General features: G+C 39.7%; 1 protein-coding gene across 1 annotated transcript in view; it reads right to left on the reverse strand.

Moving 5' to 3' along the window:
- ANO6 (anoctamin 6) overlaps positions 1-11,340 on the reverse strand; it is a 54,538-nt gene extending 43,198 nt beyond the window's left edge. Inside the window, exon 1 of the mRNA XM_063309384.1 lies at positions 11,040-11,340. Within this exon, the coding sequence (XP_063165454.1) occupies positions 11,040-11,136 (97 nt within the window). The 5' untranslated portion in view covers positions 11,137-11,340. The remainder of the gene's footprint in view (positions 1-11,039) is intronic.
- Between the last annotated feature and the right edge of the window lie 232 nt (positions 11,341-11,572).

Below are 11,572 nucleotides of genomic sequence, written 5' to 3' on the forward strand. Positions count from 1 at the left end.
TTGCTTTATTTTGGTGGCCTATGACATTTCTGTGGCCTATTAGGGTTACTAGTAACCTACAATGTTTTGGCTTGGCAACTAATTAGAGTACAAAAAGAACTGCCATGCCAACATTCATGGATGGTGTTCCTAAAAAACACAAGGCATAGCTAACAGATAAGAAACTGACCATCTAGGTTGTAGAGAGAGGCATCTGGTCCTTTTTGAATTTATATGAGGATTCTTGGCAGGTTGCAATAATTTGAGGAATATTTTTAATGCATAGCATCTGACTCAGTGAAGACAGCCATTATGAATGGAAGACTTAATTGTATGTCTCATGTTCTGATTTCTAAAGTTAGTTTTATACATAACTGGTTCACAATAAAATGTGTAGATAAAGGTCTAATAAAGGTGGGTACGTATGTCTTATCTCTGTGGGTATGTTTCTGCTTGCTCCCTATTACTGTAGTATGTCTGTCTGTAAAAGAGAGCCAGTTTGGTCTGGTGGGTAAGGCACCAGGCTAGAAACCGGGAGACTGAGTTCTAGTCCCACCTGAGGCATGAAGTCAGTTGGGTGACTTTGGGCCAGTCACTCTCTCTCGGCCCTAGGAAGCAGGCAATGGCAAACCACTTCCAAAAAACCTTGCCAAGAAAACTGCAGAGACTGGTCAAGGCAGCCACCAGAAATTAATGTTGACTTGAAGGCATTAAGAATAAGAATAAGAATAATGTATGTCTTTACATTGGAAAGAATAGATCAGGTTGGATATGTTCTGCTTTGGATCATGCAACAGGCGGGAGGAGGCAGGAGGGCTAGAAAGGAGCAGTCACCAACTTAATGAGCTGCTTCCCACCTGCCTTTCCCACATGGGACAAGTGCAGGTTCTCAGACTGGTAAGACACCTAGTAGCCATTTCTAAAACAACTAACATGTACAGCCTGTTCCCCTTCCCAAGAGAAATCAGCTTCCCTTGGAGAGAAAAAAAATGGAACGTTCTTGTCCTAGATTACACATACATATTTGAAAGTAGAGTACCTACTAATTTTCTTATATTGTTACTTTAACCCTTTTCTTAATAAACTTTGCTGATTAGAAATTAATCACTTCCAGCCCAGACTGCTATCAGGAGCCAGACATCAGGATACATTTAGGATTTTTTTTCTTTTCGGTCCCAGCCTGATCCAGCCAATTTTAAACTCAACCTTGTGATTAAATTAACAATTAATTGGATATTAGGGCTAATTCATACAGAGCTGAATACCAAGAAATGCCTTTTTTTCCCCCACTCTGCCTGATTCACACTTTCCTAGCTGGGTATAGTATAATTAATGGGTAAAAATGTGCACAGTTGCCTCTGAAAAAGAGGAAAATACTTTATATGAAAAGCAGCAGTAAAAGGAATTAAACAGTGCAGTTCAAGAGGATTTACTTTTGTTTTTTTGGGCTCATACTTTCATTTTTTGTGCCAGCGGTACTTCAGTTAGTATTTTAGCATGAGCCTAATAGTGGAGGAAGTTCTACATTAACCCTTCAACCCTGCTCATGTGTATATGCTCAGTTTAATGCATTCCTTTAACTACAATTAAACTGCCCTCTTACCCATCTGCAATTATTCTCCAGCAGGCTTTTATTTTGTATTTTCTGTTCAAGATAAGGATGACAGAAAAGCTCCTTAATTAATATAGAGCTGATTACTAAACATAGAGGCAGAACTGAAGGAAAACAGTGACAACAATGAGACAAACAAGCATTCTGGGGAAGTCAAGCCCTGCACATATCCATAAAACAGAGATGGAAAACATCTCTGTATGAAAATAAAATTTTAAAAAATGCTAACTTAGTTACCAGCCTAGAAACAATATTAAGTCTTCATGCCCATATCAAAAACTAAAGCAGAAATAAATTCCCTGACGATGAGAAATAAAATTTAATTATCATTGTTTAGCTACATACTACTTACCATTTTATTAATGGATGAAAATATTATATTCTCTCTCTCTATTTCCTCTGAAACAACTATACTGGAATAAAAGGGACTACTCTGGAGTAAGAATATCATTTCTATTTTATGGAGTATATTTAGAATGAAGCTGGCAATATTTTTTTTTAATCTACTTGGCCATATGTATAAAGAGTTCATCAGATTTATTTCTAGTGGGCTTAATAGGACTCCAGGGTAAATATCTAGACCCTGAACTAAATTGCTTCATCTTTCTACATGGGGTATCTGAAATTGTCTGCCACAGCATCCTGGGGATAAGATTTGGTATTGTGTCAAAAGTACCATTTACAGCAAAAATTTCAATCACAAAATTGATTTATATACATTATACCATTCCAACATATTTTTAAAGATCAATAATATCCTTAATAAGACAAAAACTACTTCATCTACCAATAGCTGGTACTACATGTCTCAACAGCAGCCTGTAAATTGTTCTATTTAAGTCAGCAGTACAGATGTCAAGATATGCAGTATTTGTACTTTAACTGCATTTGAAACCAAGAGATTCTGAGCATGGAATGGGTGCCAATGGTCTTTGTTCAGCAAAAAAGTGGACTGAAATGTAAGGCAATTTTATCTGGCAGGATGGTGGGTAAAGATGTTTCCATGTGAATTGATTTTGGACGGGAACTTTAGATGCTAATGACAGAAAGAGTAGCAAGGCTGCTTGCCAAAAATGGGCAACCTGCACCCCCAGCACCACATAAAGACCCCAAATCTTCTTCTTGTGGCCTTCTACTGTTTAAAAGCTAATCACTAACTGGTCCTCCTGCTTCTAAAACATTGGATAAAAAAACTTATGAGAGGGCTAGTTCTGAAGCTTTTTTTTTGTCAAATGTTGGATCAACAGCTATTGGAGCAGCACTTTGTGACATCTGTTGGAACTGTTTGCTTTAAAATGTTTAATGATCTTCAGAAGCAATGCCACTACCTTCCTATTCCAGAAGTGATGTAATTGTTGCGGAGAAGAAAAATCCCTTCCAATCATGATGCCAAGGGCTGTCTTTCTGTCTTCAAAACCCCCTTTCTGCCTCCCCTTTCCTCTCTGAACTCATGCGGGATCAGACAGGGAGCATCAGGTTTTCTCTACTCAGGATTCTCTTTTTGAGCAGCAAAGAAAGGGAAAAAATTCTCTGGTCAGTTGCCAGTTTGGGAAAATCTCTCAGGAATGTTCCCCCCAGCATTCAGAAATTACTCCAGCAGTCAAAAAAGAGCCTTTATAAGCATGGAGCTCCTTATATCCAGGCAATAAGTAACTGAAGGATAAGCCTTCACGTTTTCCCAATTAAGTGCTTAGAGAAGGACATTTTTTGAGTGACGTGGTAGGTGATCATTCATTTTGGGGGCGGGGGTGTGGAGTCTTTGGAAGAATGGGAAGAGCCTCTGTGATGGACAACCTCAGAGGCTGCATCTTGCCTGAGGGTCATACGTATATAATATAGACATAGTAAGCCTCTTATCCTCAGGCTAGATATGGCCCACAGACACGACATAATGACAGAGAGGTATGGAGAGTTTCAGTAATTGGTACTGGTGTAAACTAGATTTAGCTAGATCTCCTTTTAACTTTTGCCTTTAATTCCTTTTGCTTACTACTTGCTGCTTCTCTGCCCTTTGTGTAACATTAGTTACTCCAAAAATAGCCTGATGGGTATACATGCATGCATGTATTATGCATGTACTATTGCATACTGTAGAATACGGTATTGTTGACAATATTTTTAAAAGTATTCTTATTATTGTAACCTATCATATGGGCAAAATCAGAGGGTGTATTCAATGAAAACACCATCAAATGTTAGGCTGGAAGGAGAAAAGGGATATTATTCTAAGAATCTTAATAATAGTCTGAAATAGATTCCTTAGACATTATAGTCAGGAAAAGTGTGATTTTTTTAATGACTTTTGGAAATGGAGGATATGAAGGAAGAACTGGTCAAAGCCAATTAAGATAATTTGAATCATTTGTTCAGTTTATTTGTTCCTGCCCTGCAACTGCTGTAATAATGAATCCCTCCAAAGTCCTTAATGCGTTTATCTTCAAAATACTCCTATGCATTTGGATGGAAGAAAACAGCATTTGTGTTCTTTCAATAAAGCATTAAGCTGAAAGTAAAATACAGAAAGTAGAGGTTTCTGTAGCAAAAAAGGTTTCTTTAGCAAAATGGGAATTGCCCTCAGGATAACTGGTTAGCGGCTAAAATTATCCATCCATCCATCCATCCATGACAGCTAACGTGGGTATTAATTAAAATAGAACACTTGGAAATATGTAAAGGTGGGTGTAGAATAGCACCTCACAATATGGTGTCCTCAGAATGAATCATGACCTCAACTCTCAGAACTGGATATTGAGACTGGGAATTCTTGGAATTCCATTTCTAAAACATTTGGAGTGTATCGTGGAACACAAAGCAATCCTGCAAATATACCAGGATTAGTATTATTTTGCCTATTGCCCTCTGTCCATTGTAAACATTCTTAAGCTCTGCAAGATATAAATGAACTGTATCTGCAAAAATTATGCATTGTGCAACAACAACAAAATTGATATAGCTCTTTGCTATGAGAGTTATTGACATGGAGTAGGCCTACACTTATAGAAATAGTTCCCGGGGAGACAAGAGAAAAATGAATTGACCCTGAAATTGTTAAAAAGTAGTGTGAACTCTCCAAAGCATAGCATGACATTTCCTTGTTTTGAAAACTTCATATCCCACCCTGTGTCTCTTGGGAAGACAAGAATTTAAATCGTATCCTTGCTGGCAGCTCAAGTTACTACTGCCGATTTGACTCATTCTGTACTTGTCTCCTTGCCAGTTACAACGTGGGTATTAGCAGAAAGATTAGGCATTTTAAACAGGATAAAAACAAATGAAGAAGTACAACAGATTGCTGTTTAGATTATATACATTACATTAAATAAAACTATGGAGAAATGACAGGGCAGAACCATTTTAAGTTGGCATTATTTGGAAAAGAATAAATATTCACAATCAAGAAAATATGTCTTAAACTGACTTAACCAAAAGATGAAGTTTTGCTGTATTCCAATGTTGAAACCATCATGCTTTAGCCACATTCTTTACAAACCTTCAGAGATTCAACTCATCTCATGCCAGCGGATCTTCATCCAAGAGACCAAATTCCTCATATTTATACTATCCCTTTAGCCTGTTGTTCAGTTGTATTCTAGTTTTTTCTTTCCAGTTGTCCTCTATGGCCCAGAAAGCTGGGTAACTCCAATCCTAGAGCTTTGAAAATGAGCTAACAATTATTTTCCATTGCAGTATCTTCCTTCCTTCCTTCCTTCCTTCCTTCCTTCCTTCCTTCCTTCCCTCCCTTCCTCCCTCCTTTTTAGTTAACAAAACAAACACACTACAAGCACCCCAGTTCATGGATACAAGGTAATTTCCATCCATTTTCTCTTTTATTTCTTGTAGGTCCTATGTTATTACCTCTAGAGGAATGTCCTTTATGCTCTGCTTGTGTTCATAAGTTAGTGAAATCTGAAGTGTCCACTTGAAGAGAACATTTGTCAGGAGCTTCCCTCTTGATCTCCTCTACTTAACTGTTCTCCAATTCCTTTTAACTCACTCTTTGCAATATGATGTTAGACTAGCCTAATGTAGTTCTTAATGCTCTTCAGAACAGAATTTTGAATGATGCAGAAATGCTAATTTAAGAGATATAGCTTGATTTTCAGTGTGAAAAACCATGGCAGAATGGATTATAACTTAAAAATACAACATACAGTCCAAACATACAAATATTAAAAAATATTGTATGATCAGATACTAATGCATTCTTCATTAAATGAAGAACGTTATTTAAGACACATACAATTAAATTTCTAGGCCTTGGAGAAAGGGAAAAAGGAGAAATGGCCATACATTTCTTAATTCTGTTCAAATACTTGCAAATTCACTATTGCAAACATCTGATTTTGTCCCATCAGAGCTAATAGCATTTTCTAAGAATCAATTTTAGCTGAGAAAATTGTACTTTGGAAAAAAGGGCAACACATACCCCAGCACTCAAGTCCCAATCCAGATTAACCCATCTTCTATAGCTGTAACAAACTTTTCCAGTGTAGCACCTTCCAGATGTTTTAGGCCAAACCTCACCATTTCCAGCAATTATGGCCTTTGGCTGTTGCTGTTAAGATTAATTGATGCTGTGAATTATGACAGTTGAAGGCAAACACATCTAGGGAGCATCAGTTTGAGGACAGCTAATCTGTGAAGTGTGCATTTTTACTGTAATCCACAGACCAGGCTGTCTGAGAATTATGAGAGTTGGTCTAACACATCTGGAAAGCACCTGGTTGGGGAAGACTTTGCAGATTATTTTTAACAATAACTCAAGTAATTATGTTTATACTAAAGAGTGGCTTAGACATTTCAGAGCTCTGCAAGAAAACTCTTAACAGTACCCCTTTTCGTGATAAATGATGTCAAGGATAAGACAGCTTGATTTGATTATAAAACCACAAGTGATACAATGCATGAAGGAAGTGGTTTCAAGTGTAGTTCCTTTCAGTTAGTCTGTTTTTATTTTCCCATTAGTTTCTCTCTCCCTCTCTCTTTCTCTGTTTTATTTTCTAAAGGATGATATCTCTGGGTTCTGAAGGGTCATATACAAAAGCTGATGAAGGAAGCTCCCACCTTAATCAGATGGATTAAGATAAGTGATTAGAATAAGCAAAACTGTACTGAATTTGCAAATGTGATCAGTACAGAAAGTCCAAACAAGGCAATGGCTATGAAAGAAAACTTACCATATACGTGCTTAAAGTGTTTTTAAAAGCAGGTTTATTTATTTATTATTCAAATTTTATTACTGCCCATCTCCCCCAAAAGACGGACTCTGGGTGGCTTACAATAAAATCGATGCTACAACAAGAAATGTTAAAATCCCATAAAAATAAAGCACATTACAAATATGAAATGCAATAAATAAATATGGAATCCAAGTGACTGTAAAATTCCAATCTGGTGGGAGGGACTCTAAGGTGCGAGCCACCCCTAAGAATGGTTACCCACCTTCCTGCCCCAAGTGAGACGGCAGAACCAAGTCATCAGGGCCTTCCGGAAGGTCAGGAGTGAAGGGGCCTGCCTCACCTCCAGGTTGCTTTGTGTCCATGCTTAGCACTAGCATCTCAGCAACTCTTAGCTCAAAACATGGCAAGCTCAAACAACCAAGCTCAGAGAGCACTAACTCCACATGGCATGCTATCTCATGCTGCTCAGGTGAATCCACCATTTAAAACCATGTTATTTCCAAAGGACTGTTTTAAATAGTTGGAATATAAAACTTCCTGAACATCAAATGAGAGTTCAATACAGAAATGTCTTACCTTCCCCCAAGTACAGATATTTGTTATAGGCACACTGTAAAACACAAGCCACAGGCCACCTTCCAGAGTGTTTCTGGAATTTTGGCAGCACCAAAGAACCTCACACAGTCACTCCCATTCCATCCCATCCCATCCTGTCCCCTCCCTTATTACATCTGACACAAATAAAAACTGTGCATCCGTATTGTAAATGGCAACAAACTTGTTTGTTTAATGCTATCTTGCTACACTGTTCACTAAAGATTAGAAATGATTTGTCTATATATTTTATGAATCTGTACAGTTTCTAATCCCTAGGATACTGTACTTGTGTGCAACACTTGTACTACACATATTACTGTCTGTCGTCTTTGCTTTATTTTATTTCTGTTAACAACTTAGGCAGCAGAAGAAATAGGTTACAAGGAGGATTCACATCATATATATAATAGACTTACTTCTAGTTTATAACTAAATATCAGTTTCAACTTACAAAGTAACAATATAAATATAAATAGAACTTTCACTGCAATTTTCTTTCGTAAAAATGCAGTCATAGTGAGGACTAGAATGCCATGATTCATTATTAAATTATTAGATGCTAGTTCTAAAACCTGTAATACCACTCTTGCATATGTCTTAATATTTCAGATGTTCAGCTCTCAGTTTCCATTATCAGGGATATCAGATTGGTTATATGCAAGTTATCTCAGAAATAACATTTTAATATGTGCTGGATAATGTGTTGTGTGTGTTATGACAGTGTTAGGTGATTTTTAATTTAGATAATTTTATCTGTTATGAATTTGATATAAATTTAGGAGACAGAATTTTAATTAATTGGCCTTACTCTTAATTTGAATTCTATGTTATTAGAGTCAGACCAAGACACTTCTGTATGTTTTATCTGAGACAGACTACTTCTTTTCCCTTAGAGACACAGAATATGGTTTCTTTGTCATGTTTTTCCTCCTTTTAAAATATACTGTGAAAATTCAGAAAACAAGTTCAGGTTCTCTGCTTAGAACAGACCAGATTTTCAGTTCCCAAACTTTTGGTTTGTTGGAGAGAAACAATGTTTTAGTCATGTCTAATTTTTCTTGATTGGGCCTGTAACATCCTATCCTACAGCCCAATTTAACAAACAGCACTCAAACCCTGTAACCTCAGGATAGAGGTTCTGGTCACAGGCCAGGTCTACCACCACCCCTTCCTTGGGCCTGGTGAAGGACCCCAAACCCATGAGGGCAGACTTCTGACAGGAATTGTCAGAGTTGCCCAATTAGGTTTCAGTAATACACTCCAGCCCATCCAGTCAACCTCTACTAGATCATGGGTGAGCATGGTCTAATAATACATGGACATGGCATTCACCATCAGCAAGTTGATGGTAATATAACCAATGATTGTGTTACCAGGATCCAAAATTGGGACTACCAGACTGGAAGTGGAGATTGCCAGGAGGTTGCCAATCTCCCTTCAACTGGAACAGCCCATATCTCTTCTGACCATGTGAACTGGAATCATATGACTCTCCCTAACATTACATATTTCCTCAACCATATGCCACCAACCAAATATATTTCCTCTCTCACTAATTACAGTCACCTACCTCTTGAGGCCAGCAATCTGGCATTGCTACTCCCATTGGCTCCGCACCCAACCAACTACTTCTGCTGATACAGAAAAATCCTCAAAACTCCCAAAGAGTTTCTACATCTCAGAGCATCCTCACACCAGTATAGGAAGACAATGCCCCCCTCCCACAAACATTCTCATTTCAGGTGGAGTCATCTACTCACTCACCACCTCACATCCAAGTGAGCCTCCCAGCCTCAAATACAGAGCAGCTACTTCTTGAGTGACAAACCTTCCCTTGGAATGCAATTCAGTCCTCAATATCAGGGACACTAATGCCAACTTAGAGACATTGCAGGAGGAGAGCTGTGTTAGTTTATGGTAGCCCAAAATCAGGATGAGTCTAGTCATACCTTCTTACACTAATAATTTAATTTAATTTATTTCAGCAAATTACAATTTGTTACTCTGTAGAAAGCCAGTTTGCAGTGGTTAAAGTGCTGGCCTAGAAACTGGGAGTCTGTGAGTTCTAGTCCTGCCTGAGGCATGAAAACCAGCTGGGTGACTTTGGGCCAGTCACTCTCTCTCAGCCCAGCCAACCCTCACAGGGTTGTCAATCTGGGGAAAATAAGAGGCAGGAGTATTAAGTATGTTTGTCACCTTGAGTTATACATAAAAAGGAGGGATAAAAGAAGAAAGTCTAGTTCACTGATGTTGCTATACCAGGTGATGCTAGGATTGAGGGAAAGCAATCTGAAAATATTACAAAATACTGGGAATTGCAGACTGATGTTGAATGCTTATGGAAAAAGAAATCCGCTGTTATAACAATTGTGATTGGAGCTCTTAGAGAAATACCTAAAGGATTCCCTCAATATTTGGAAATTTTGAATTTATCAGATCTGAACACCCTAATTTTACAAAATTATACCCTGCTTGGAACTGCCTATATCTTCAGACATTGGTTAGGACTTGAAGTATTAAGTTTTCACCAGTCTTTGAGAATCTAATTGTAGATTATCCAAATAATAATAATAATAATAATAATAATAATAATAATAATAATAATAATAATTGCTACCAGGCTCCTTCTAATGCCACCTTAGCAAGCATGGCCAGAGTGTGGCATTACCAGGCTTTCAAATGCCAGGCCTCTTGAGTTCTGCACCACAGCCAGACAGTGCACTTTCCTTTGCACTGACTCCCAGTTAGTAGAAAACAGCACCTCCCACCACAACTCTCTGCGTTGACCTGGTGGAGGGGCAATGTTGGTTCTTTGCTCCAGTCTCCACCCCACCTGGCCGGGGGAGATATGGACTATCAGTGCTGCCATGTTGCAAGCCTCTCTCTGCTTCAGCACTGCCTCTGTTAGGATGAATTAGCTTTCATGCAGAGAAAAGGACAGCATTGCTGAGTGTTCCTGACCCACTGACAGAAAGATTCCCTTCTAAAGTGCTCCTTAATCTCCAGCTCACCATTTATTCTTTGACTCATCTTTGTTTGGAAAAATGTGCACTATTCTTTAAACCCAAAGGTCAAGGGAGATCCCAAAACCATGCTATCTGCTTTCCAAAGCCCATGGAAACTGTTTGTTTTGCACATACTCTAGTCAGACATGGGGTGGGGGAGCCAGTGCTGAAAGCCCTCTAGGCAGGAGCTGGAATACTTTTTCCACAGTTCCACTGTCAGTCAGCAAATCACACAGAAGAGGTGGAAACGAGTCCAGAGGCTTTCAGAAGCAGAACTTTCTCCAGTGGATGTCCTGCCTGTGGAATGGTCCAAACACTTGGCTACCTCTCCCAAAGTGAAGAGAATTAGAAGGCGGAGATGGGGATGAGTGAAAATAACCAACAGTCTAGTGCAGTATTTCTCAACCTTGGCAGCTTGAAGATGTGTGGACCATGCTTGCTGGTGAATTCTGGGAGTTGAAGTCCACACATTTTCAAGCTGCCAAGATTGAGAAACACTGGTCAGGCGGAACCTTTTAAAAATATACAACTGTAATTTGTAGAGGGGAAATGCTTCTACATCCAGTCTGAATGGGAGGCATCTCTTCCATTCCTCTCTCGCTCAGATCTGCTCTGCATCCTAGTCCTTGTCCGCTTGGGCGCCTCCCTCCCAGTCTCCTTACTCACCAATGTCTCCATCCTCTTCCTCTTCCTCTTCCTCCTCCTCTTCTTCCTCCTCCTCCGCACCCAGCCTTAGAACCCTTTCCCGGTTCTCCACATTCATCTCGCCAGAACTCCTCGCTCCTTTTCTTTTCTTTTCCCCGGACGAGAGAAGCAAAGTTGCGGCCCGCCAGCTAGCGGAGCAGAATCGCCGAGGGTCGCGGCTAAGAAGCTTCTAGCAGCCGCCAAAGCCTAAGTTTCGCAGCTCTTGGCAGACCCGACGAGGCTGGGGCCGGGCCGGGCGGAGGGAGGCGCGGCGGCTTCGGCCGTGCCACGGAGCTTCGCGAAGGGCGCGCAAACCTCTCAGCCAGCAGCACCGCCGCCGCCTCGAAGAAATGAGAGCCAGAGGGGAGTTTCCTCTGGTTGCCATAGAGACCCTCTGTGGTTTAGCTGGAAGCAGTGATGTTTTGCACGCTGCGGCCAACAACTTTTCCTGAGATTCAGCCGCGGTGTCAGTCAAAACAAAGCCGCGACCGCCCTGCCTTCCTCTCAGAGGAGTC

This window comes from Candoia aspera, chromosome 7, assembly GCF_035149785.1.
Source record: "Candoia aspera isolate rCanAsp1 chromosome 7, rCanAsp1.hap2, whole genome shotgun sequence".
Lineage (NCBI taxonomy): Eukaryota > Metazoa > Chordata > Lepidosauria > Squamata > Boidae > Candoia > Candoia aspera.